This window comes from Tursiops truncatus, chromosome 6, assembly GCF_011762595.2.
Source record: "Tursiops truncatus isolate mTurTru1 chromosome 6, mTurTru1.mat.Y, whole genome shotgun sequence".
Taxonomy (NCBI): domain Eukaryota; kingdom Metazoa; phylum Chordata; class Mammalia; order Artiodactyla; family Delphinidae; genus Tursiops; species Tursiops truncatus.
The window spans coordinates 95,092,657-95,120,139 of NC_047039.1; the positions used below are offsets into that span (position 1 = coordinate 95,092,657).

General features: G+C 40.4%; 1 protein-coding gene and 1 long non-coding RNA gene across 5 annotated transcripts in view; one reads left to right on the forward strand and one right to left on the reverse strand.

Moving 5' to 3' along the window:
- The window catches only part of SLC31A1 (solute carrier family 31 member 1), a 29,269-nt gene extending 2,629 nt beyond the window's left edge, over nt 1–26,640 (forward strand). The window contains exons 2-6 of one of the 4 annotated variants that reach the window (XM_019946425.3): nt 5,546–5,641; nt 19,540–19,703; nt 20,212–20,284; nt 21,658–21,826; nt 23,326–26,640. In XM_019946425.3, coding sequence (XP_019801984.1) covers nt 5,614–5,641; nt 19,540–19,703; nt 20,212–20,284; nt 21,658–21,826; nt 23,326–23,527 — 636 coding nt within the window. In that variant the 5' untranslated portion in view covers nt 5,546–5,613 and the 3' untranslated portion in view covers nt 23,528–26,640. Of the gene's footprint in view, nt 1–1,550; nt 1,602–5,545; nt 5,642–19,539; nt 19,704–20,211; nt 20,285–21,657; nt 21,827–23,325 lie in introns of those variants that run through there. The other 3 variants (XM_073806440.1, XM_019946428.2, XM_019946427.2) reach the window with 3 other exon arrangements.
- LOC109551948 (uncharacterized) lies at nt 447–16,421 on the reverse strand. Its single transcript, XR_002178645.3, has 3 exons — nt 12,313–16,421; nt 8,518–8,628; nt 447–1,559 (listed from the first exon to the last, which is right to left on the reverse strand). It is a non-coding gene; the product is annotated as an uncharacterized lncRNA (long non-coding RNA).
- Nucleotides 26,641–27,483: the final 843 nt, after the last annotated feature.

Here is a 27,483-nt window from a genome sequence, read left to right on the forward strand (position 1 = left end):
AATTGAACGTAGGTTTGGGGGGGTATAGTGTTCTTTCTGTTCAGTCACTGAAACAGAAGAATGTCAGAACACAATTCAAGAAACATCACCTGAAACCTGCTATGTATACACGCTGTGCTGGGTGTTGCCTGGGATGAGAAAATGAGTAAGTCATTGTTCCTGTCCTCAAAGTGCTTATACTTGAATAATGACGATAATTGAAGTATGCAAATAGCCATAATAGAAGATATAGCAAAGTAAGTCTCATAAGTAGAAATGAATGATTGTAGGATAGCAAAGGAAGAAGAGATCAAATCTACATAGTTTGGAGGAAGGTGTGGGTTAGAAAATGGGCTTTGAAGGTGAGTGGGATTCCAAGTGGAAGTAAGGAAGTAAGACTTTCCAGGTTGAAGGGAAAAGTTAACTGAAAAAAAGTAAGTCAAAGCAGGGAATCATACAGATATTAGTTACCTGTAGATCTTAAACATTTTATTTTAACTTAAAACTTAAAACATCTTTTTGCCGTTCTTTTGACATAAGCCTTTTCTTGGAGTGTGGGTCTCAGGGATCTCCAAACTACAGTGTGAGGGCTAAATCTTGTCCTAGCCTGCTGCCTGTTTCTGTAAATAAAGTTTTATTGGAACACAGCCTTGCTCACTTGTTTATGTATTATCTGTGGCTACTTTCACATACAAGGTCGAGTGGAGCATAGTTATGTGTATCTTTATCTAGTCTTTCCTAAGCTTTCAACTTGTATAGCATAGTAGTTAAAGCTCTGGAGCCAAATTGTTTTGCCAATTTTGAGTTGTATAGGCTTTGGGCATGTTGTTCCGTCTCCTCCTTTGTGAAATAGGGACAATAATAGTATCTAGTTCCCAAGGTTCTTATGAAGATTATATGAGTTAATTCACATAAAACACTTAGAACAGTGCCTGGCAGGTAGTAAGTACTCAGTTAATATTAGCTGCTGATGTTGTTTTCCTCTTCTCATTTATACTTCATTGCTTTATGTAATACTTTATTAAGTTATATATTTAGAATAATAAACACAATTGGCATAAATTGTTTTCTGAATAAACACAACTGATACCCTCAATAAGCACATAATTTCACTGAGAGGGAGAGCAGAAGTGTTGCTCCCATGATACTGGAGAATAGCCTAGCTAATGTGTGATCAGTTAAACTGGTTAAGAGAGTTCTGTGCAATAGTTTGCTAATAGTTTACTGTTATCTTAAACAGTATACATAGGGAAATAGTGGATTAAAGTTGAAAAGGAGACCAGGGCCATATTTGTCAAATACCTTGAAGGCCAAGCTAACAAGTTTGTACTTAGCCCAGTAGGAAATAGAATTTTTTATTTTAAGTGACCTCAGTCCAGTTTTCCTTTTGATTATAATCTCAATTTTGAATTGAGAAAAATAAATGTTCTAGACTGAATGTGAATAAAATTAAATGACTTCTCTAAAGGTAACAATTTATACCATACTCTTAAGAGTCTCTGATTCTTAAGTCCGTTCCTCTCCTTGTTCCAGTTTGCCTCTGCTGTTGATTCTTCTTTTTGCCTTCCTCACCAGACATGCTGCAAAAGACAAAAAAGATGACATAGTTATCACTGAAAAAAGTAAGTGTTTACAGAGACAGAATGACTTCAACTAGTGGAAGATGTCAGATAAGTCAATAACCAGGCAGCACCCAGATAACTCTGCCATTTAAAGTTGGCAAGCCAGGCATGGTTGGGGAAAAGGGAGGGAAGAGAGAGGGCATGTTGCTGATTGATGCCTGCACTCCCACATGCAGCTTTTAGCATAAAAAAGCTATTAAAAAAATCAAAACTTTTCTATAGTTTGTGACTAAGTATGAGAAGTCAGCAAGGGTCTGATACTTAATCCATTAAAGTGAGCAGTTTATGCCAAAAGAAATCTTAGAGTAGGCACTGGGAAGGAAATGCTTTTGAAGTTCCATTGCTTTGAGTAATATCATTTCATGATTTAGGTAACATCCCCAAGCAGGGGGGGGGGGCCATCCTTAGGAATACAAAGCCCTGCAGAGAAGGAAAGGGTTGAGAAGGGTCCACCCTACCTCTTTTCCTTTGCACAAAGGCCCTAGGCTTTTGTATACAACCTGCTTTTGTAGGCTGAGGACATTGTGCAATACAGCATAATGACATAGAAACCTGCATTACAAAAGTAAATAAGAGAAATGATTTGGGGGGAACACATAAAGAGCAAAACTTTAGCAACCAGTAAAACGTTAGCGGGACCTTTTTTAGCCAGTTTGAGTCTTTCCCTAAATAGGTAGTAGAGTTATTATAGAACTATACAGAGTGTTTGTATAATTTTGAAGCAATTTGGAGCATCTAGAATGTATCCGTTCAGTTTATGAAATGAAAGAAGAGGAATGCTGCTAACTGTACCCGCAGGCACCCATTCCTGTCTCCTACCTTTCCTAATGGCTTTTTATCAGTTCCCACACAACCCTGTGCATAACCTATATCTTAGTTCATCTCATACTGTATTTTAATTATTTGTATGTATCCCTTCTCCATCAGACTGTGCTTCTTGAGGATAGGGTTTCATCATAGTACCTTCACTCAGTAGGTACACAATAAATTTGAATGAATGAACGAACAAATGAATGAATGAATGAATGAAGAGACCTAGTTCCTCGGGTCACACAGATAATAAACCCCTAGAGCCAGATATAGAACCCAGGTCTCCTGATTCCTAGCCCAGTACTTTTCTACCATGCCATGCAGTCTCTATCTGAGGTTTTGAACAACTTTTCTCTCAGAGGGAGGGAGGAGTAAAAAAGGAAAAGGTAAAATGTTTTCTAGTTTCTGCCTCACACCAAATTAATTCCCAGCATTCTCCACAGGCAAACCAACAACACTGTGATATAGACGATTGAAATCCCGTATAATATAACTAAATGGAAGGTTTAGCAAGGGGGACCTTTGTCTGCCTTTGATTATAACAAAGAGGCATTTAAAACAATGCTTTGCCAACCTATACATATCTAACTAGCTAGTGTTCTTTAAATCAGGCTATAAGAGTCTGTGTGTTTTAAGTGACATGAAAGTGAGCCCTATGTGTGACTTGGACATCTAATTTCAGAGATTAATTTTGTCCTCTAATGAGAAAGCAAGCTACCATTAATAATATCTCATATTTACTGTACCTTAGAATTAGGAAGTATTTTGACATATTTTATTTGATCCTCACAACCTGTGAGATTGGCAGGGTGGATATTTTTATATCCATTTTGTAATAAATGAACTAGTACATGTTGAGTTCAGGTGATTTGCTTAATGTCACATAGCTAATGTATGGCAAACTTATGTCTATAGTTCAGAGTCTCTGATGCCTAGTCCAGGGCTATCTCTACTCTTATCACGCTTTTTATAAAACACTCGGATCTTTACATCATACTTAAGCATTCATGGTTAGCATGGTGGAAATGTGTCAAGACTACAAAAGGATCCAGTAAGAGGGGTATGAAAGGGTGCATCTCGGGATTGCTTTATTCCAGGATGTGGCTTAGCCAACAACAAAAGGTATCAGAGAAGTAGAGTATAGTAACTGGGAGATCCACTCCCCATTGGACTTAGGCCCTTCTATCATTGCATAACTAAAAGACCTTTTCAGTTTGTTTGTTTGACATATCAAATTTGAGTTGTCCTATTCGGACCAGGCAAATAAAAGCTTTTCCAAAGGCCTTTGTGAAGAATGTAGTTGTACACTTGATCTTCTTTGTACAGAAAGGTGAGAGTGGCCAAGAGAAACAGGAGCTTCTATATTATTTGCCACTAAAACAGGATACATAAAGCTCAGAAACCCCTCCTACTTAGCTGCTTCCCAACAAACTATCTGGAGAAATGGGAGGGTTGGGGGAAGTAGCTAGCCTAGTGTTACAGAAGCAACGTACAAGAAGCAGATGTTACAGGTTCAGTTGACTAAAGAGTATATTAGCATCATTATTCAATGACCTAGGCCTCAGTTTCCCCATCTGTAAAATAAAGGAGTTGGACTTGATAATTTAATTTTTTAGTAGGAAATATATTCACATGGTTCACAATTCAAAAGGTACACAGGATGTATAATGAAAAATGTTGCGTCAAATCCAACCTACATCTGACCAGTTGCCTTCCTAGGGATCACAGTGTTACTACCTTCTTATTCCCCCATGCCCAGAGGTAGTATAGGTGTTTACAAATAATATGTATATACTTTTTTCCCTTTCAAAACTTTTTACAAAGGAGAGCATATAGTGCCCCTTCTTTTTTCATCTCATAAGGTACCTTGGAGGTCATTATCAGTATACAAAGAGCTTCCTCATTCTTGTTTATGGCTGCAAAGTAGTCCACGGCACATCTTATAATGTATGTATTTTCATTGCAAGATGGCGCTTTGAGCATATCTCGTTTCCTTCTCAAAATCCTAATGAAATGACTTTAAAAATATAAAAATAAGAAAAAGTATGATATTGTGATTTATAATGAATATATTTTTGGTCTTCATCCCATTTCTGGCTCAGAGCTAACACCCTTGGAATTTCCTAAGTGACTAGAGCTATAAAGATGTCTTTCGTTGATAAGGTAACTTCTCTGAGGATGGGGGCTAGTTGCCTGTGAAGCCAACCAAAGTGACTAGAGGGTTGGAACTTTCAGCCCCTGACTTCCTGGGAGAAGGGAGGGGCTGAAGATTGAGTTTAATCAACAGTGGCCAAATTGAATCAATCATGCCCATGTAATGAAGCCTCCATAAAAACCCAAAAGGACAGGGTTCCGAGAGCTTTGGGTTTGGGGAACGAGAATGCTTCCAAGTGCCACCATGCTGGCCCCAACCTACAAGGACAGAAGCTCCTTTGTTCAGGACTTCACTATATATATCTCTTCATCTGGCTGTTGATTTATCTCCTTTAATATACTTTGTAATAAATCAGTAATCTAGTGGGTAAATGGATTTCCTTAGTTCTGTGAGCCACTCTAGCAAATTTGTAGAACTCAAGGAGAGGGGATTGTGGGAGCCTCTGATTTATAGCCAGCTGATCACAAGCACAGGCTTGCAATTGGCATCTGAAGTGAAGAGCAGCCTTGTAGGACTGGGTCCTAAATCTGTGTAATCTGATGCTATCTCTGAGAAGATAGTGTCAGAATTGAGTTGAATTGTAGGACACCCAGCTGGTGTTGGAGAATTGTTTGGCAGTGGGGAAACTACCCGTAAAAAAAGTATCCTTGGGGCTTCCCTGGTGGCGCAGTGGTTGGGAGTCCGCCTGCCTATGCAGGGGATGCGGGTTTGTGCCCCGGTCCGGGAGGATCCCACATGCCGCGGAGCGGCTGGGCCCGTGAGCCATGGCCGCTGAGCCTGCACATCCGGAGCCTGTGCTCCGCAACAGGAGAGGCCACAATGGTGAGAGGCCCGCGTACCGCAAAAAAAAAAAAAAAAAGTATCCTTTATCATTAGAAAACAGAGAGAAAGAAGCCTGAAACTTCGAGACATTTCAAAGAATATAAATGCAGATTGGAATCAAATTGAAACAAATTACTGACCACCTGATTCTTTATAGGTGAAGAACATCCTTCCCTGTGAAGTGAAGTGGATAGAGTTCACTAGCACACTCTGAAAACTCCGAAAATGAGAACAGCAAAGGTTAGAAAGAAAGGTTAGCTATGGAGCAATGGGCGAAGGACAAATCAAAGGATTTGGGGAATTATACCTATGCCAAGTTTAGAAAGAACAGTAGATTAAGAAGTAACGGTAATGACTATGTATCGAGGGCTTACTGTGTTTAGGCACTGTGCTAAGTTGGTGTTTAAATGCACACTGTCACGAGGTAGGTGCTACTGTCATCCCTATATTAGAGGAAACTAACTTACCCTCTTAACCACTATGCTGTTGCCTCAGTGAATTCGTAACAATCCTGTGAGGGAGGCTACTTTTTTTTTTTTTTTTTTTTGCGGTACGCGGGCCTCTCACTGCTGTGCCCTCTCCCGTTGCGGAGCACAGGCTCCGGATGCGCAGGTTCAGCAGCCATGGCTCACGGGCCCAGCCGCTCCGCGGCATGTGGGATCGTTCCGGACCGGGGCACGAACCCATGTCCCCTGCATCGGCAGGCGGACTCTCAACCACAGCGCCACCAGGGAAGCCCGAGAGAGGCTACTTTTATTACCTGATTTTAGAGCTGAGGCCCAGAGATATTAAGTAATTTGCCCAAGGGCCCACAACCAGAAAGTGCAGTTTTACTAGTTAGAGAATAACTTCCTTGCATACTTGGAAAGCCGCCATAAAAAAGAAAGAGAAAATATCTCTTCTGCCCACAGTTTCCTCCTCATGTTTTTTTTTGTTTGTTTGTTTTTAGTGACCTATTCAGGATCTCTAACTGAACTCTCATTCTCAGAAATGCAGGACTTGATGGTTAGGGACAGGCCCTGGAGTGCTCAGCTGGGAACAAATCTTAACTTCATTAATCATGTTGGGAACTATATACAGCATTTTCTTCACACAGAAGGTTTTTTGTTGTCTTATTAGTCAGCAATAAAGTCTGTTTTTCTGATAGTTCAATTCCTGTATTTCACAACTAATCTAGAAAAGTAGAACTGTAGAAGATATATAACTTCCCCTTCATCTGGAACTCAGATTTTATTCACACAGTGGGTGAAAGAAACCTCTCTCAAATCCCAAAGATGAGCCATTTGGTATTAAATTTAGTGTTAGCCCAGAAAGTTCTTTGATTAGTAGGTGGTGGTGTGTGTAAATTCTAAGTGAGACTGGGCAATCTTTGTGCCCTTTTGGAATATCAGAATAAACAAATGTCTTATTTTAGTTCCTGGTTGAATCTTGACTTTCTTTCTTTTCTTTTTTTTTTTTTTTATCTCCCTCTTCTTAAACATACAGTCGTTAGAGCCTGTATACTATATCTATGTTGTACATCTCTGTAATTCAGAACTTTGGTTCTCAAATTTTAGAGCGCATAAGAATTGCCTATATATCTGGATATATACCTAGAGTCTGAGAGCCCATTCCCTGAGAGGAGATTCAGTAGTCTGGAGTGGGGTCCGTAATTTTCATTTTTAGCCAAACATCTCAAATAATTCTGATTCAGGCGGTCCTTGGACCATACTTTGAGAAACCCTTGAGTTAGGAGGGAAGCAATTATCATTTATTATTTACTATGTATGTTATTAATGTGCCAGTCGTTTTCATATATATTTTTACATTTGATGTTCAAAAAAAGTGTGAGATTTTATTAACCCAGGTTTCTGTGTATGTATTATCCCCACAAAGTTTTAGTAACTTGTTCTGAACTCCAAAGATGGCATGGCATTATGATACTCAGCAGTGACTCCAAGAACCAGGAGGGCTGTTGCTCTTAGTATTTCTGCTTTAGGTATTTCTCAGAAGAGATGATTGTATAAGATTGGTGAATTGGAATATATTAGAAAGTGATAGGAACAGTCTGTTAAGTTAAAGCCACTGAAATGTTGGAATGTCTAAAGCATATCATCTAATATTCAGAATGTTCCTAGAAAAGACAAGTATGCATTTGTTCTTCTTTGAAACGATATTATACACACCTAAACTTTTCTAATTGAAATAGGCCCTAAAGATGAGTTATTCTATTTCTTCACTAAGGAAATTGTGACCATAAAGATTAAATTGCTTAGTGTAATGGAAACACCCGGGCTAGAACCCGGGTCTTATTTTCTTTCGAGTTGTAATAATTATAAAGGTTAAGGTAGGCTACAACCCATACGTTGCCTGAGAATTACTCAGAAGACTATTGAATCAACGGTTGAGAGTGATGACTCTTTGTGACATTCACCATTTGAAAGTTCACACAGAGGCATAATAATTAAATGTGTTCTGGTATTTTAAAGGAGTAGAATAAATGGTGACTTTTTTTAACGGTGACATTTTTATGAGTTATTCTTTAAAAGTTCTGTTTCTGACACTGAAAATATATAGTAGAATGGCATTTGGGGCTTTTGTGAATTTTAATGGAATGCTGAAATGTGGCCTGAAGCTCTGGCTATGTGGAAGTCCATTCTCACTTAGAGCTACAGAGGCAGAGCAGCCAAGAATACTGCAGGTCATAGTTTTAACACAAATTGTAGGCCATAGCATGGTGTAAAGTGTTGCAAGACACAACTACTCTGGAGGTAGATAACAACTAGATTTAGCTCCTCCTGGACAACTTAATGGGGTTTATAGACTTGACAGTGCCCTTGGATAACTTGATCTTTGTTTACCCCAAATGTAGGGAATATTCACTTGTGCCTCCCAATAGAAATAGGTCTACATTTCTTTCTAAGTTCCCTAAAAACTATAACTGTTTCCTTATCTCAATTTTTCAGAATTGCCCCCATAAAGTAAAATAGCTACCTTTGTGTTAAGAGACAGGGACGCAAGTAGTTGGGTAGAAGTACAATGATACAAGTAATAGGTCACCGGACTTGAGGTCAGAATCTGGATTCTAATTGCAGACTGCCTCGAGACTGACTGACACGTGACCTTGGCTAGTCAGTTAACCTCATGTACCTCAGTTTTCCAGCTGTAAAATAAGTAGCCATTCTTGTTTAATCCAGGCCTGTCCTTCATGTGGAGTTAGGTCTAGAAACACACTACATTGTGGTAGCTCAGCAGAAAAACCTGAGAACATGCCAGAAAAGAAAATGAAGTTACTATTGGGCCCAGACTTAAAATCATTCAATCAACAAATATTTATTGAATACAAACGTAAAAGGTGTATTAGATTGCACATAGCCTAACGTAGGCCTTAGAATGCATTCCATAAACAAGATGTGAGTAGTTTTCTTCAGCCTTGTTTTTGAGCACTCATAGAACATAATAATAACAATAACTCACAGAGTAATAATAATGCTTTTATGTATGTTATATGGTCTTTTTTTCTCTCTCAGTATTTCTTGCCATTCATTATCTTATTTGAATCATACAATAACCCTAAAGGAGAACAAGACAGATGTTATCTCATTCCCCTGAGTTTCGGATGAGAGGCTAAAACTCAGAGATCAATAGTGGCTCTCAAAGAAGTAGGGTGATTCTGCCCCCCAGGGGATATTTGGCAAAGTCTGGAGACATTTTGGATTGTCACACATGGGACAGTGCTACTGTCATTCAGTGAGTAAAGGCTAGGGATACTTACTGTTAAACATCCTACAGTGCACAGGACAGCTCATACAGCAAAGAGTTATTCAGCCCCAAATGTCAATAAGGCTAAAATTGAGAAACTGACATCGGTGTTTTATCCAAAAGAATACAAAGTGACAGAGTTGGATGAACCAGAATCCAGATCTTGGACTCAGTCTAGTATATTCTCCACTGCCCTTAGCATTAAAAACTGCAGTCACATAAATTCTGGACTTATTGCCAATGTTTCGTGGAGGTGTGAGTGAAAAGTGGGGTTTGTCATATATCACTGTTAAAGGTTTCCATGTATAGTACAGATTGTATAATCCAATAAAAATCTACTAAACACTTGCTGTGTATCTTACAGTCTGCTGTCCATGTCCCACAGGGAGCTTAGTCTACCTTCGTCATATTTTTTAACTTATTGAGCAACTACCAAATTTGAGTAATTTACCCAAATGGTATTGAAATCTGGATATGGCCCCTTTAGCAGCCTCTATGCATTGTACCTACTGCCAACCTAAAGACCCTTGGGACTTTTATAGGAAATGTCACCAAGATACTCAGAGAGAAATTAGCAGAGCCAGGATTTGGATCTTATCTGACTCCAAACTCATGCTCTTAACAATATTCAGTAAGCTTAACTCTCTCCTACAAAAGGTGATGTGTGACTTTAGAAGCTTTTACAACCCAGGACAGTCCTTGTAGAATATCCTTCAGTTTTGCCCCTCAAACCATTAAATAACCCAGAAATTAGAAGGTTCTTCTAATCCTTCTAAAGTTTTAACAGATGTCTTTCTGGATTCTGGCAAATTAAAGGATTATGGCCCATGGCTCTGTAGGGGATTTTTTTTTTTTTCCATCTGTGAATGCCTCACAGAAAACTTGAGCAGGAAATATTATTAGGGAAGAACAAATAAAAGCCAGTTATTCTACACATCAAAGTATTCTGTTAAAATATAAATCTGGCCACATCACTCCCCTGCTTATTACGCCTAAATATCTTCCACTTGCCCTTGGAATAAAATTTAGTCTCCTTTAAATGACCTATAAGGCCTTCTTCAGTATACCCCTTCTGCCTCTTTCTTCAACTTCATTGGCCTCTCTTCTCACTCAGTGTGTTCTATTCATACTGACCTTGAATGGCTTTGATTCTTTTCTTGCCTCAAGGGTGCTATTCTCTGCTCTTCTACCCAACTCCAGTAATTTATCAGTCTGTTTAAATGTTGCCTCCTTAGAGAGGGCTTCTCTCTTCTCTCTCCACCTAACCGCCTCCATCTAAATTAGTTCTTTTACTGTTATTCTCCTATCACAGTACCATGTTTACTTCCTTCATATTACTTATCAAATTTATAATTATATATACGTATACATATTTATTTTTTTCCATATTTAATGAGGATTCCTCCTCTAGAGTAGGTTCCGCAAAGGCAAGAATCTTGTCTTTTGCAGCTGGCTCCTTGTAAGTAGGTATGAAACCTACATGGGTTTTGTAAGAATTAAATACATTTTGAGTGAGCGAATATTTGTCCAGTGTTCTTCCAGGTGCAGTAAGGAGGTATAAATTAGTTACTTGCCCTCTAAGAACTTGCTGTGTATATGTGGTATTTTTTATCTCGTACTTTAAGAACTGTAAGTCAAATTTTCCATAAGAGAAGATTGCTAGAAAAATTCAGAAAAGAGAGAGAGATTTCTTCTGTCAAGAATTCAAGGAAAACCTCATAGGAGAGGTGGCATTTTAACTCAGCCTTAAAGAATGAACTAGATTGTAAACTCAAAAGAGCAGGGGCCGTATTTTACCTTTATCCTACTTCTGACACATTTTAAGTGCACTGTAAATGTTGAATAAATAATGATAGGATTTGCTCATATTCAGAAAATGGGGGGGGGGGGGGGGGACTACAGAGAATGACACGGCCAAAAAGGCATACAAGTGTCAAAGTACTAAATTTATTCAGGAAAATTGAGTAAATCAATTTCGGTGGAATATTTGAATGTGAAGAGGATGAGATTGGGATAAGGCTGGAAAGTAAATCTGTAACAGAGACATAAATGCCACGCAGTGAACATAAAATAAGTGTATCAATATGAGAAGTTGGAGGTGAGGATACTTATGTGCCTCTTTGCAGAGAGATTAGTTTCTAGGAGTACAACCTAAAATGCAAATTACAGCTTGAGAAATACATGCAAATGGTATCTGGACACTAGTGTAGGTGGGAGTACTGGTTCTATTATCAACACCATCACCAAAAAATAGCAAAATGCAGGCTCCTATGAACCATCTCCTGTACTTGGCTTGGCTGGAAAGAGAGTGTTTGTTTCCTTATATTTCTGGAAGGGAAACATCCCCAGGGATGTGTTTGTGTTTTTTACGGTTTTTTTTCCCTGTAACTGATTTCTAATCTCATAGCGTTGTGGTCAGAAAAGATGCTTGATATGATTTCAATTTTCTTAAATTTACTGAGGCTTGATTTGTGACCCAAGATGTGATCTATCCTGGAGAATGTTCCATGCGCACTTGAGAAGGAAGTGTAATCTGCTGTTTTTGGATGGAATGTCCTATAAATACTAATTAAATCTATCTGGTCTATAGTGTCATTTAAAGCTTGTGTTTCCTTATTAATTTTCTGTTTGGATGATCTGTCCATTGGTGTAAGTGAGGTGTTAAAGTCCCCCACTATTATTGTGTTATTGTTGATTTCCTCTTTTATAGCTGTTAACAGTTGCCTTATGTATTGAGGTGCTCCTATGCTGGGTGCATTTATAATTGTTATATCTTCTTCTTGGATTGATCCCTTGATCATTATGTAGTGTCCCTCCTTGTCTCTTGTAACATTCTTTATTTTAAACTCTATTTTATCTGATATGAGTATTGCTGCTCCAGCTTTCTTTTGATTTCCCCTGGGTCCCAATGCGCACACTACTTTGTGTGTGCCCTCCAAGAGTGGAGTCTCTGTTTCCCCTAGTCCTGTCGAAGCCCTGCGGTCAAATCCCGCTAGCCTTCAAAGTCTGATTCTCTAGGAATTCCTCCTCCCGTTGCCGGACCCCCAGATTGGGAAGCCTAACCTGGGGCTCAGAACCTTCACTCCAGTGGGTGGACTTCTGTGGTATAAGTGTTCTCCAGTTTGTGAGTCACCCACCCAGCAGTTATGAGATTTGATTTTATTGTGATTGCGCCCCTCCTACCGTCTCATTGTGGCTTCTCCTTTGTTTTTGGATGTGAGGTATCTTTTTTGGTGAGTTCCAGTGTCTTCCAGTCGATGATTGTTCAGCAGTTAGTTGTGATTCCAGTGCTCTCACAAGAGGGAGTGACGTCTTTCTACTCCGCCATCTTGAACCAATCCTCCTGTTTCTTATATTGTAGTAGCTTGGTCCATTCATGTTTGCCTGGAAGGCATAGATGATTTAGAGATTGGAAAGTGGGTATTTAAAAAATTGAGTTTGTCCTTAGCATGCTTTCTCTTAAAAATGATAGCCCTCCATTATTATACATATAATTCTCCATGTAATCAGTTCCTCCAAGACAAACAGGCTTCTCATCTCCTTTGCTCAGCCTGAGCAGCTTAATAAGGTGGAGTGGACATAGGGAAAGATAAAATTTACGGTAGAAGGGGGTGACCTTGAACCAGTATCCGGAAGCAAAGCCTTTCTTCGTCTTATTCTGATTAGAATCGAATCACAGGTTTGCTTTCTGTCTTTTCTGTGGATAGTTAGAAAGAGATTCTCAGGGCAGCTCCTGAGTTATCGTCTTTTTTTACTAAAATAGGTATTCTTAGCCAAGAACTTCTATGTAAAAGAGCTACTCTCACTAATTTATAGCTGCTCTTTTATTCTTCTAAAAACTTGTCAGTCCATGGAGCATTTCTTATTTGCCTAGATCATTGGCCGTTCATAAATGAAGGCCCTTTAAGTTTTAAGTGTAAGTGTTTGAAGTCGTTTCCCCCTTTGTGTCTCTGGAAGTTGGTTACTTTTGATGCATCCCATTAGCCTGATGTATGAGTAATACAGCCACATAGACTCTGCTTATTATTTGAATATGTAGACTGTGCATAGGTTGGTTTCTTTCCACAAAAAGTGCTTTCAAGGGATCCTGCAACTGGTTTATTATCTTTGCTATTGTTACTGCTCTTGCCTGATAAACAGTCATTTGTTCTTATGTTCCCTTAAGGTCATTATTACTGAGACCTTTTCAAGGGCAAGCATGGTAGCCAGGCTTAGATGACAAGATGGCTTTGGCCTAAAATGGCTTCTCTTATATCAAAAAGCTATATCTGGCTCTTTTCTCTGGGGACTCCCTACACTATCTGCTTACAGTAGAGCTCACTTTGGTATATGGTGAAGAAAGAGAAAATAATATTGAAATCTGCAAGTAATCACTAAATTAATTCTCTGCCAGGTCTATCAACATCTTTCTCATCTCAACCCAACCACTGACACAAAGAAAAGCAAGTGAGAATTTGTTGTTGTTGTAGATGATCCCTTGGAATTATTTTTATTATCAACAAAGGCACAAAGTTAGAAGAGAAAATGGTAGCCTTAGTTTTATTGAAGGAGTTTTAAAAGGATAAAATCTAAGTTTTCTTTCTTTCTTTTTTACTTTTTTTGATGATAGTGGTAGTGATGGTGGTGGGGTTTTGGCAGTTATTCTCCAGAGTTCTGTCTTTATAAACCTGCAATTGTAGCAAGTGCCCTATCAACTCCTATCACCTGCCACATTTAGTCTGGGGAGAACTCTGTGTGTGTGATTTTTAAGGTCTTTTCCATTTCCTCTTTTCTTATTGGCCTGACTTATCTTCTCACTACCTCTACTGCCTCATTTTACTGAACTGTTTTTAGTACACTGATACGGCAGAACTTTGGGAGTCAAAAGTTTTTGCCAGTTCTGGCTAGAACCTGTGTAAACCTATGATTTACTCAGCCTGATACTTTTTGGAAATGAAACTGGTGTAAGTATCCTTATGATTACTGCACCTCAAGAGGGACACAAGCCAAGGAAAGGCAGCTAAAATATCCAAAGCATGGTGTGGTTATATTCGAACAATTATGACCACTTTTCTGCCAGTCAATTTGGAGTAAGAATATGAGGCCAGGGCCTAGAGGATGAGTGGAACAACATCATAGCCATCAACGGGAAGGGGCTTCCCCATATATATTCATCAAATTGTATTTCCCTTCCCTGGGAACTACTACATTTTTTTCTAAACAACTCCAGTGTATTGGCCTGGAATGCCAAGTTATGGAGAGGCACCTAAGCCCTATTTGTTATTGCATTATATCAAAGTCTCCCCTTTATTCCTGCATCTCCTTTACCACCTCCCTCCCCCAAAGAACAACATAAGTGCAGAATTCATAAAGCCATAGGAGAATTTCAAAGTTCACCTATAGAGGCACTTGAAACAAAGCCAGAGCCATATCTCAGAATATCTGCTGGCCCCATACAGGTCATAAAAAGGCAGGATTAGTCCAGTGAAACTTGATCACATGAACATAGCCCATAAGCATGAGTCCCTGTTTATGGTAGTATATTATCTTTGACCTTGAATTTCCCCTATCTGTGCTTGCCAAAAGCTTGTGTCATCAATCATAAATAATGACTACAGAAAGCAGAAGAGTGACTAGATAGATTTCCCTTTGTTTAATGTTTTTACAAATCAAAAAAGGAACAGGACCCTAATCATTTTTTTTAAATATTTATTTGGTTCGGCCAGGTCCTAGTTGCGTCAGGCAGGCTCCTTAGTTGCAGCACATGGGCTCCTTAGTTGTGGCTCGCCTGCTCCTTAGCTGTGGCATGCGAACTCTTAGTTGTGGCATGCATGTGGGATCCAGTTCCCTGACCAGGGATCGAACCCGAGCCCCGTGCATCGGGAGCACAGAGTCTTATCCACTGTGTCACCAGGGAAGTCCCGACCCTAATCATTTTAAAAATAAAAACTTTCTGGGCTTCCCTGGTGGCACAGTGGTTGGGAGTCCGCCTGCTGATGCAGGGGACACGGGTTCGTGCCCCGGTCTGGAAGGATCCCATATGCCGCAGAGCGGCTGGGCCTGTGAGCCATGGCCGCTGAGCCTATTGCTCCGCAACGGGAGAGGCCACAACAGTGAGAGGCCCGCATACCACAAAAAAAAAAAAGAATAAAAACTTTCTTCCTTATCATTGAAGTCAGGAAAGACTGGAGGCATTCTCCAGAAGAATTATCTGAGACTCCAGATTACATCTGTCTGAGCTGGAGGAGAGGGCCCATGTGGCAGATGTATGACCACTTCTGTGTAGTCTTTCTGTGGGGTCTAATCTCCATAGTCCCTATGGATTATTGTTTCTTATTCATCATTGTGCAATACCAGGAAGATAAAAGAGAATTTGAAGTTTAGACTAAACCTGTTAGAAGTAAGGTCAGTGCTAAGACTCAGAATGGGTATCAGAATTTAGCCTTCTTGCTAATTCCCTAACTTCTGTCTATAAATTGATATTCATTTTTCTAGAGATGCTAGATTTTGCAAAGAATCTGGCCCTCTAGTTAAGCTTTACAATGCGTGTGTTGGGGGGGAGTGTTGGCAGGAACAGAGGAAACTTCTTTTTCATGATCCTCAGAAGTAGACTGAGAAGGAATTAGACCCTTGAATACAAGGAAGTTTTGAAACCTATTTTTATAAATACTGCACCATACTTACTAAATGGAGGAAAGGGGAAGGCAGAAAGAAGTGCAAGCTATATGGCATTCAATGTAGAATGTGCCATTTCATTTTCCATATCTAATAGTATTGAGGGCAATACAAAGAAGTTGGCATATAGCCAACTTCAAGTACCCAGCTGAAGTTAAATGTTCCCTAAAAACTGAATAGTGTAAAGCCTTCCTGAGAAATAAAACTTCTCACCTATTTCGTATGAACAAATTTCCATAGAAACTCATACTTGATTTTTTTCTATAGCCAATTCCTAGACCATTTCTCTTCTGTTTCCTTAAAAATCAAAGAAGTTTTCTATGCTAGAAGCAGGAGCTATTATGAACTATCCACATGTGTCGATAGTCACTTTGTGGTCTCGGGAGACAGGATAGGCAGAAAGGGGCTTGCAAGTGGTCTTGGCTGGCATACTCTGCAGGAGAGAAGCTAACAGAAAACTGACATTTGCGTAGGATTCTGTTATAAGAAATCCATTGTTGGGAATTCTCTGGCAGTCCAATGGTTAGGACTCCTTGCTTCCACTGTAGGGGACCCAGGTTCAATCTCTGGTCAAGGAATAAGATCCCGCAAGCCCCATGGCGCGGCCAAAAAAAAAAAAAAATTAAGATAAAGGCTTTTTGTTTTTTGTTTTGTTTTGTTTTTGCCACAGGGCATGCAGGATCTTAGTTTCCTGACCAGGGATCGAACCAGTGCCCCCTGCAGTGGAAGCACGGAATCTTAACCAGTGGACCGCCAAGGAAGTCCCCTGATAAAGGGTTTTTTTTTAAGAAAAAAAAAAGAAGAAAGAAATCCATTGTCCATCGGCAATGAAAGGAAATAGATTCTATTCCTGCTCTATTTCCTAGTATATTTCAATGTGAAATGTATCCTACAAGATGACATTTCAAAATAGGTGCATACTTTGAAAGGCATTCTTGAGATTCGGGCATATGAATTACTGGGTCACTGATATGTCTGAAGAGATTTGATTATGGATCTTCACTGAGCAGGTGTCTCTGATTGGTAATGAGGTGCCTGAACAATTAGGAACCTTGGGTCTTCAAAAAAACCTGTTGATGGGAAGACTATAAAAGTTTATCAGGGAAATCAAGGGTACAAATCTTTAGTTTCTGGTGCTGTGTTCTTGCCTTTTTAATTGGCCTTTTGCGTTTCATCTTATGCCCCAAAATGAAAATTATGACTGTTCAGTTTCCCCTTCTAGCTTTTAGCCTTGAAGCTCCATGAGGAAAGAGTCTATGTCTGGTTCATCTCTGTATGTCCCTCAGTCTCTTACACCAAAAGGCACTCCACCAATATTCACTGAATAAAAGGTCAGGATTCATGTTGATAACATGAAATGAAATTATCCTTTATGGTTTTCTTATGATATAATCATTTTCTAGACCCTTATTAGAAGAGAACAAAATTTGTGACTTCTACTCTTTATGAGGATGTGCTATCAATTTTCTTGGCAGGCAAAAGTATTTTCATTCTTATTTCACTTTATTTGCTTGGTTCAACATCATAATTTATGATCACTCAGATACCAGTGATCTCTCCATCCTACTATGTTTCTTTATCTGAAAACTGCTGTCCTCTTACCATTTGTTCCATCATTGAAACTTTGTGTGTGCTCTCGCTTGTTGATTATTTGTGTGTGTGTGTGTGTTTTTTTTGCTGTTCGCTATAAAACCTTTGTGGACAAAGATCTTATTGTGTCTCTCTTTGTACCTCCAATCTAGTCCCTTTATGGCAATGGTATTAATAATACCAGCTTGTCCAGCTCCCCAATTATGAAGTAATAAAGTGTCTGGCATGAAAGTTATTTAAATTCAGAGTTGAATTTTGATTATCGGTAACTGATGCTTTGCCTTTTCCTTTGCTGGAAATAAGAACCTATTTTTTTTAATTAATTAATTTATTTATACGTTGGCTGCGTTGGGTCTTTGTTGCTGCGCCCGGGCTTTCTTTTTAGTTGCAGGGAGTGCGGGCTTCTCATTGCGGTGGCTTCTCTCATTGCTAAGCGCCGGCTGTAGGCACGCGGGCTTCACAACTAGGCACGCCACAACTTCAGTAGTTGTGGCACTCGGGCTCAGTAGTTGTGGCTCGTGGGCTCTAGAGTGCAGGCTCAGTAACTGTGGCGCACGGGCTTAGTTGCTCTGCAGCATGTGGGATCTTCCCGGACCAGGGCTCGAACCCATGTCCCCTGCATTGGCAGGCAGATTCTTTAACCACTGCACCACCAGGGAAGTCCCAATAAGAACCTATTTTTTAAGCTTGCTGCCATAGCATCATAGGATAGGAGTTGAAGAGGGGAAAATAGATGGCTGAATATTTGTGCTTTTGATTAGACATCCAAGACTCCGTGAATCTGTATAAATTTCCTATCTGAAGTATGCTTCTTTTCAACCTCTTAGTGATACTACCATATTACCCTGTTTCTTTCCATCACAGCACTAATCGCTTCATGAAAGTGTTCTGTTTATTGTTTCTCCATCCTGTACCTTGTTTGTCTTATTCACTGTTGAATTACTAGCACTTAGCTCAGAGTTTGGTGCGTGTAAGAGCTTGATAATTAATAATAAGAGGCACACTTAGGCTCATGAACATGAATATCTACTTGGAATTTCTAAAGCACTCTTTCCTCCACAAACTGGAGTTGAGGGACACTTAAGAGAATCCACCAACACCTCCCTCTCCACCTTCCTCAACTTCCCACTCCCCACCCCAGCTATAGGAGTTTTTGCTCCTTGGATTATGTCTCAGATGGACTTTTGCAGTAAAATAGTGAAGTGATAGTAAAGACACAAGAATGAATGTGCAGGTTGTCTAGACTTAATTTAATAGCGAATATCCAATTTATACCTTGTTTTCAGTGTTCTCAGCTCTAATGCCCTGCTGGGATTGATACTGTATCTAAATTCAGGGCACACTGCTTGCCTAGGGCAGCAATAGACCTTTTCTTCTAATTTAAATTAGCTGAAGGCTGGTTGTCCTATATGTGAAAATGTATTCTTAATATCCTGATTGAACACAGGCCATCCAATTAGGTGAATTATCTTGAAATACTTGCTTTTTATCTACTGACATTTATGATTAGAAAAGCAGTTAAATTTCATTAATGCCATGAATTTGTCCACTATTACAAATTGTTTCCTGCAACCCGAAGAAGCTACTTTTCTTCTCTTTATCTCATGTTTAAATTTGAACATACATTGAACATATCTAGTAAAGGAGTGATTCTGCAGAATGAGTTAGGTTTCTGATAATGTATAACTGATTCACTTTGCTGTACAGCAGAAACTAACACAACATTGTAAAGCAACTATACTCCAATAAAAATTAGTTTAAAAAAAAAGAGTTAGGTTTCTGAAACCCTACGTGCAAATCCCTTTTGCCACAGTCTCCAGAGGTGATCCCTATTAGTACAGTTACTTCTCTTTCCATCTGTATATTATAAAAAATAATTATGAGTAAAGAGGCTAGGAGAGCATGTATTCACTGGCTGAAATCCCACATAGACAATTTATCAAGAATCAAGATTTGGGGACTTCCCTGGTGGTCCAGTGGTTAGGACTCCGTGCTTGCACTGCAGGGGGCACAGGTTCGATCCCTGGTCGGGCAACTAAGATCCTGCATGCCGTGCGGCTTGGCCAAAAAAAAAAAAAAAGGACAAGATAAAACATCATGAAGATTTTGTTTTCAAATCAAGATTTTGTATTTTTAATTATTATATGTAATTCTTTTTCTTAAAAGAATCTTCTGCTGACTCAACTTTTCCCGGAAAAATGGGCCATTTCCACCACGTGGGGATGAGCATGGGGATGAGCAGTGGGGACGACAACAGTACCATGGCACCTTCTCACCATCACCCGACCTCTTCAGCCTCCCACTCCCACAGTCACATGATGATGATGATGGTAAGTGCCACAGGAGAGGCAGCCCAGGCCCTTTCCCACCCACATGGGGAATAGAAATAATCGAACTTTAGGACTGGAAGATGATTATCTTTAAAGATCAATTTACCAATGAGAAAAAACTAAGGTCGACCTAGAGAAGTCAAGTGATTTGACCAAGATTATATGGCAGGTTAGTTTCAGAGCCACACCAGAACCAAGATTTCTATGGTTCTTTCTTCAGTATTCCTTTCTGTCAAAAATGACCTTTTTCTGGATTAAGTTCTGGTCTTTTACACTTTGTGTAGAAAAGAGAAAAAGACAAAAGTTGACGGTGGGGACAGAGGAGAATACATGTGGAGAAGTGCCTGTGGTTAATACTGTACTATAATGAGGGAGAAAGCCTCCCACTTCAGTGAATGCCTCTTATTACCCAGAACTGCTACTTTTAAATGTTCTAAGCTTCTTGACCTGAAATTCTCACGTAGAAGCTTCAGTTGTTTCTAATTGACACGTTTTGGTTTCCTGGCAGCCTATGACCTTCTACTTTGGCTTTAAAAATGTGGAACTATTGTTCTCTGGTTTGGTGATCAATACAGCTGGAGGTGAGTAAGCCATCAGGTTTTGTTTGAAGGTGACACTCACATGAGAGACAGTGACAGAGAATCTGGAAACCCAACACCTCTTCCTGCCATAATTACTGAGTCATTATGGTTATGATCGTAACCATCTTGCTTCCTATTTCCTACCTGGAAGGTAAGGATACACGGTGCTTATTTTGGTCCTACAGTAAACCTCCCTTAAATAGCATGTGTATGTTTTAGAATTTCTGAAACATAATTTAGATACCAGGTAGGAGTCTTTTGCAGACCATTTCCTTTCATCTTTTTCCAGAGTGTTTCCTTGTTTGATAAATTATTGCTCTTGGATATAAGACTATAGTCGAAGCTCAAATGACATAAAAAGCATTATATATATACATACCACAAAATAACCCTAGCTTAAAAACTATTAATCAAGTACAATCCTTCCAGTTTACAGATAAACTAAACTTCAAATAGTGAAATGATTAGCCCTAAATCCCATAAAGTTAGTATGTCAGAGCTAGGACAGGGACCTAGGGCTTCTATTCCTGCCTAATCCAGTTCTCTTTCTAGCTTACCAAACTGGTATACATCATTCCTGACTCCTTGGCCCATCTTAGGGGCAGTCCTAGTTTTGGGGTACCTAATCACCCAGTTTTTGTGTGTCTATAATGTTGAGTTGGTATGCCTTAAATTTAAATTGCACAAGTTCAGTAGTCAGGTGGACCACTTTAGGTACAAGATAAATCTTTGGACCCGCAAAATCAATTTGTTTAGGGAAGAAGGGAAGCATTTAATTCAGGTAGTATGTTAAATCAGTTTTGACTACATTCATATTGGTACCAGTGCTTCACAGTGTGAAAGACTTAGATTGAAACGCCCATTCAAGAAATTGTCAGCACTTCAAAATAAGTTGTTTTATTCCTCTTTTGCATATTCTACATTGTGTGTTTCAGTGTGACAAGCTAGTTTAATGACATCAAGCAGCCAGACCAAAAGGTTATTGTTGTTCATTTTTTTTGTATCTTAATCAGAAAATGAGTATGATCTGCAGTGGAGGCAGTAGTCCTCACTGACACCATCTTAGTTCTTCTCTTCCATCTGTATGATTGAAGAGGTAACAATATAACATACTCTGAAATTAAGAGTAGAGAGTAGCAGTTTTTCAAAATTACCTGGCAGTCCAGTGGTTAGGACTCCGTGCTTTCACTGCCATGGGCCCAGTTTCAATCCCTAGTTGGGGAACTAAGACCCCACAAGCCACGTGGCATAACCCTCCCCCCCAAAAAAAAAAGTGTAGCAGTTTTTCTGTGTTGTCTTTCTAGCTTGGAGAGCACACCAGCTAATGATTTTGCATGTTTGACATTACCGCCATCTTTTCCCTCCCTACTTAGAAATGGCTGGAGCTTTTGTGGCAGTGTTTTTACTAGCCATGTTCTACGAAGGACTCAAGATAGCCCGAGAGGGCCTCCTGCGCAAGTCACAAGTCAGCATTCGGTACAATTCCATGCCTGTCCCAGGACCGAATGGAACCATCCTTATGGAGACCCACAAAACTGTTGGGTAAGAATATTGAACAGATCCAGATGGAAGTTCTGGAGAGCTGAATCAGCTAAATAGGAAAGCAGCTATTTTATTAGCAACAGCCCTCTTCTTGAGTTAATGATTCTATATGACCTTGATCAAAACTGTTTTTGGAGGCTTGGGGTTGTGGGTCATTAGCAGGCCAAAAGAGGAATGATAGGAACCCTTCTGCTAATATGAACATTTATTCCAAATTTTAAGTATTGGTCACTTTAGAAGAAGGAAAAGAATCCATATTTTAACATATTAGCCAAAATAATAATAAAGTTAAGAAATTTCAGGTCAGGGTATAGAAGAATGGCAGAATCCAATTCATTCCTTTCTATAAAAAGTTGTGCCTGCCCAGCTCTAGTCTCATTTTGTTACAATGTAAGACTGTATTAATGTCTGTATTCCACCTAAGCAAGTATATGGATGACTATTGGTTTTTCCCACAGATTGGCAAATGCTTAAGATTTAGTTATAATAGAAATGTAGGTCTTAAAGCTAAACTGGAATTCAAGGAATCCTATAGACCAATGTCCTGCTCTCAAGTAAGCACAATATTATTTATTCCAATTGTACCAGTGATTGGGCTTATTGAGGGCCAAGCATTGTGACTTAACTAAGGTGAGAGAACGAGTAAGTGACAAAGGGGATAAACAGCCAGGTCTCCTGATCCCTAATTAAAAACTTTCTACTGTACCACCCAACCCTCAACTCTATTTCCAATTTTTTTTTTTTTGGCTGCGTTGGGTCTTCGTTGCTCCATGCTGGCTTTCTCTAGTTGCGGCGAGCAGGGGCTACTCTTTGTTGCGGTGCGCGGCCTTCTCATTGCAGTGGCTTCTCTTGTTGTGGAGCACGGGCTCTAGGCGCACGGCTTTCAGTAGCTACAGCACGTGGGCTCAGGAGTTGTGGCGTGCCTGCTCTAGGGTGCTCGGGCTCCAGTAGTTGTGGCGTGCAGGCTCAGTAGTTACGGCACATGGGCTTCGTTGCTCCACGGCATGTGGGATCTTCCTGGACCAGGGCTCGAACCCGTGTCCCCTACACTGGCAGGCGGATTCTTAACCACTGCGCCACCAGGGAAGTCCTCTATTTCCAGTTTTTTAGAGTATGAACTCTGCAAAGGTGGAAGGCCTGAGAAAGTTCAGGCAAATAAGTATGGGAGGATGTGGGTCATCCCTTTCAGTATCCAAGGTGGAGGTAAGTCAGCTTACTCCTCCTTCCTCTCCCCTCCTCCTGAAGAGCATTCCTCCTGCTGCCATATAATCATATCTGGCCGATGCTTATTAACCTCACAACCCTATCATGTTTCATTTCCAAGGACAATAAACAACCTGCAGAGACACAAGTACCCGTGAGTTGCCAGGGTGGCTGTGAGAGAGTCCAGCTCAAGCTGAGCTCGTGACTACAACTGTTGCCCCTTTCTCCTGATCTGCATGCAGAGCTGCCTGAACACGCCTGGGGCCCTGACTGTTGTGTCCCTGTTTACTCTCCAGGCAACAGATGCTGAGCTTTCCTCACCTTCTGCAAACAGTGCTGCACATCATCCAGGTGGTCATCAGCTACTTCCTCATGCTCATCTTCATGACCTACAACGGGTACCTCTGCATTGCTGTAGCGGCAGGGGCTGGCATGGGGTACTTTCTCTTCAGCTGGAAGAAGGCAGTGGTAGTGGACATCACAGAACATTGCCATTAACGTCTAACGCTATGGTGTGGCCTTATCGATTGCAGTGGAAAGCAGTTCAAGACTGGAAGACAGGATTCCAATCTCCTCTTCTTACTCCTTATCTCCTTACACACACGCACGCACACATGCACACACGCCTGCTCAACAGAGGTTTAGCTTACAGTCTCTGAGCTAAAGTGGTAACCTCCCTGCCTTTTTTCCCTAATGAGCTGAGTTTCCCATTTCTCTTGAGGTGAAGCCACCCATGAGATGTCCTCTCTTCCCCCGTTATCTTAGATCCAAATTATATGTTCTTATCTAATCCAGGTAGCTTTCTATTTGATGGCTTGATCACCTGCTTCCTTTTTTAGTCTTCTGTTCTTATTTTTTAACAGTTTGCGAATTTGGTGGGTTTTTCCTGGGTCAGTGATGGAAATGGATTAACTTTAGCCAGGATTGATGGCAGGTGAGGAAAAGTCTTGCCCAGCTAAGCCCAGAACCCAAACTTAACATTTAAAAATACGTTCTAGTCTTTGGACTCAATGAGTGGGAGACAGATTGTGCCTTTCCCTAGGTGTGAAGTGTTGCACTGAAATCTCTGTAGGGGGCAGAGAGGTGGTTTGAGACTGTATAAATACGGGCCCAGACCTTGCAGGAGTGTGCATTCTTGGGGGGCTGACTCATCAACTTGTGTTCCCACTTAACATTTTGATTAGAATGAACTTGTCAATCAAAAAAAAAGATGACAATCAATTTGAGAAAATAGATATTTTAAAATGAAACCATTGACATTTTACTTTGACTTGGTACCCTCGTATGTCACAACTGAAGTAAGCGTTTAAATAATTTTCTTCCACTATTGTTTTCATGCGTCTGCCTCTAAACCAGTGGTTTTCAAACCTCAGCATGCATCAGAATCACCTGGAGAGCTCGTTAAAGCCCTGATTGCTGGGCCTCGACCAGAGCCCCCAAATTGGTATTTTTAACAAGCTCCCAGGTGATGTGCCTACTGATGATCAGGGGACCACACTTTGAGCATCTCTGCTTTAAACTGAGGGAGTATCACCTGGTGGGTGAGCTACCTGGTACTGGGCACAGGAATTTGACTTGCTATCAGTTGGTGGTGTTTCTGGGCTTAACTCATGTACTAAATGCTGCTGGTCAATACTTAATCATTCCACAAACATTTATTCAGCCCCAACTGTGTTTTTGTGCCCAGGCACACAAGCACAAAGGGCTGTAGCCAAAGTAACTTTTATTAGCATGTGTGAAATCACTAGTCCTTATTCTTAAAGATCTGTAATTTCTTGGAAATGGCTTGAAGGTTGAGAATCTTTGATCTGCAATGTAAATGAGCCAGTCATGGGCTGGAGGGGCAAAAGCCCAGCCCTCTCTTTGGAGAGGCCTAGGGTGTGGTCGGCTGATGGGCATCCATGCCCACACCAGGCAGAGCCTCACTCTCTGCATGACCATCTTTGTTACTCTCGGGGGGACTTAATTAGATCACAAGTGGCCAAAAATACTTTCCTCAGTAAGAATCACATTGGATTTTTATTCTGTTGTTAGTCTACACCGCAGTCTTGTTCCCAGTCCAACCTACCTCTGTAAAGTGACTCTTCCTGTGCTGGTCTATTAAATCCTGCCCTCCTTGGTGCTAGACTCCAGTTGTGCCTCAGGGCAGGAGAGACAAAACACAGCTATCCTGTTGGCCTCTTGTGGTTTTGAAGTTTGTACTTTCTCTGTTGGTGCCAGTTAAATATTGGAGGGCGAGAAATGTGTACTTCCGTGGCTTTGAACCAAGAGAGGGTTATGAGCTTACTGGATCGAGCTTAAAATCTAAGAACCAACATTTAGAGTTTTATGTTTTTCTCTCATTCCAACCCCTTGTAGTGCTGATACTTAGCATAAGTAAAGGGAATGACAGGTACTGATAAAAATCCAACATTAAGGTACAAATAGCCTGTTATTGCCTCAGAAGCCAAGGAATAATAAAACCCTGAGAAATCAATGTTTAGTAGTGATCCGGGTACTCTCTAGAAATCTTGACATGATCTGTTATAAAACAACCTTTCAGGAACAGGACCTTATCAGTAAGGTAAGAAAAATCAAGGCCAGTTTAGACAAAATGCTGTGAATTTCAAACTCTCGGGAGAGAAACATCAGTTTGGGATAAGTCTTCAGGTATTCAAGATAGAGTCTCATGAAAAACCTGAATTGTAGTGATCTTGAGCTAGGTTGCCAAAGGAAGAAACTAGCGAGGAAAAAAAAAAGTAAAGCTTAAATTCTATCTTTCTTGAGCTCTTGGATCGTGATAATATAATGATCTTGTTGACTTTCATTTCTGTAACCCTGTTCATTTAGAATTTAGTGCCTGACTTCTTTGTTCCTTTTGAATCCAAATTCCTTTTCCTCCTGTTCACAACTATTAGAAGCTGTATCCCCATATCTTTGGCCCCTTATTCTGCTCTCCTTTTCCCTTTCTTTCAGTTTTTTATCCCATGTGTCTGGTTTATTAAATCTCCCTCACCCTCCTGATGCAGTGGATAATGCTGTGCAGTAGATGTGGATATAGATACCAACCAGAAGTTGTAAAACTTGATAGAGACCCTAAGCACACTTTGAGGAGCAACTGTCCCACTGGAATTTCTATAAGGCTGAGTAAGGGGCTACCTGGTACCATCCACAAAGTTACAGCATCTTAGGTGCCGTCTCCAATCTATGCTGGAAGAACACTCAGCCCCACACTGCCCACAAGCAGAGTCCTCTCTGTCCACCAGGGAATTAGAGATGAAGGTTTCTTCACTACTTCTACGGTAGGGTTGTCTGGAATTCCCTTTTAGGCTGTGGGGTACTGGTTTTGGGTTCTAGCCACAAGGGTTCCTTGTAGAAGCTGGAAAGGGAGTTAGCAGGGAGTACACTTTCATGTCATTTAATGTTGATCCTGCCCTCTCCAGCTGCTTCCTTCAGAAGATACACCTAAAGATACAGAGTCCGCATCTCATATATGCCTTAATCATTGGGTCTACAATTAATGTTGACTGTTTTAGATTGTAAGCTCCTGGAGGGCAGTATTGCTGTAGTAGGAATGTTTTAACAGTGTCATGTGCAAAGGAACAAATAAATATTTTGATTTTGTGATTCTATGCATGTCTTCTCCCCAGAGTGATATCAGAATAAGTGGTCTCATCATTGTTCACATGGAGTCTGGTCACTATCATCGGTTTTTCAGATGTCCATCTTTTAGGTGGCGTGATCCCTTTATGTTTTCATCTCACTCTCCTCCTACTCTCCTACTCTACATGACAAGCCTTGAACATGCCAGAAGATCTACATGACCTTTTGCACAGGAGACAGGGTCTTCATGAAGCTGCAGTATCTCAGTATACCAAGGATTCCTGAATTTAAAAGCGAACTTGTCATATAATCGCTTCCCTGTGTTTATGCTGTCAGGTGAGAGGCTAGGAGTTGGCCCTGCCTGTCTGCTTTCTGCCAGAATGGTGGTGTTTTGTGCCTTTCCTGTTGGCCCCCAGATGGGCATCTTGCCATTCAGCACCACTCCTAGACTGTAGTGTGATGAACATGGGCTTTGGAGTCAGGTACACCTGGCTTTGACTCGTAGCTCCACCACTTCCTAGAAGTGTGACCTTAGGCAAGTTATTTTAATAATCCCTAAGCCTTAGTTTTCTCATTTATAAAAAGGCAATAATAGTACCTATTTGAATTAATCTCCTGATTATTGTCACTCCAGCTTTCAGGAAAATGAAAGGTACGTGCTTCTGGCTGCAGTTGGTATCTCTTCACAAGCACTTGACCATCTTCTTGGGTTTGGGCAACCCAGAAATGAACACTAGGACCTAAGAAATAAAGAATCGATACATGTGATTTCAGTGGTGTCAAAAAAGATTTACAGGGAATTCCCTGGTGGTCCAGTAGTTAGTACTCTGCATTTCCACTGCAGGGGGCACGGGTTCGATCCCTGGTTGGGG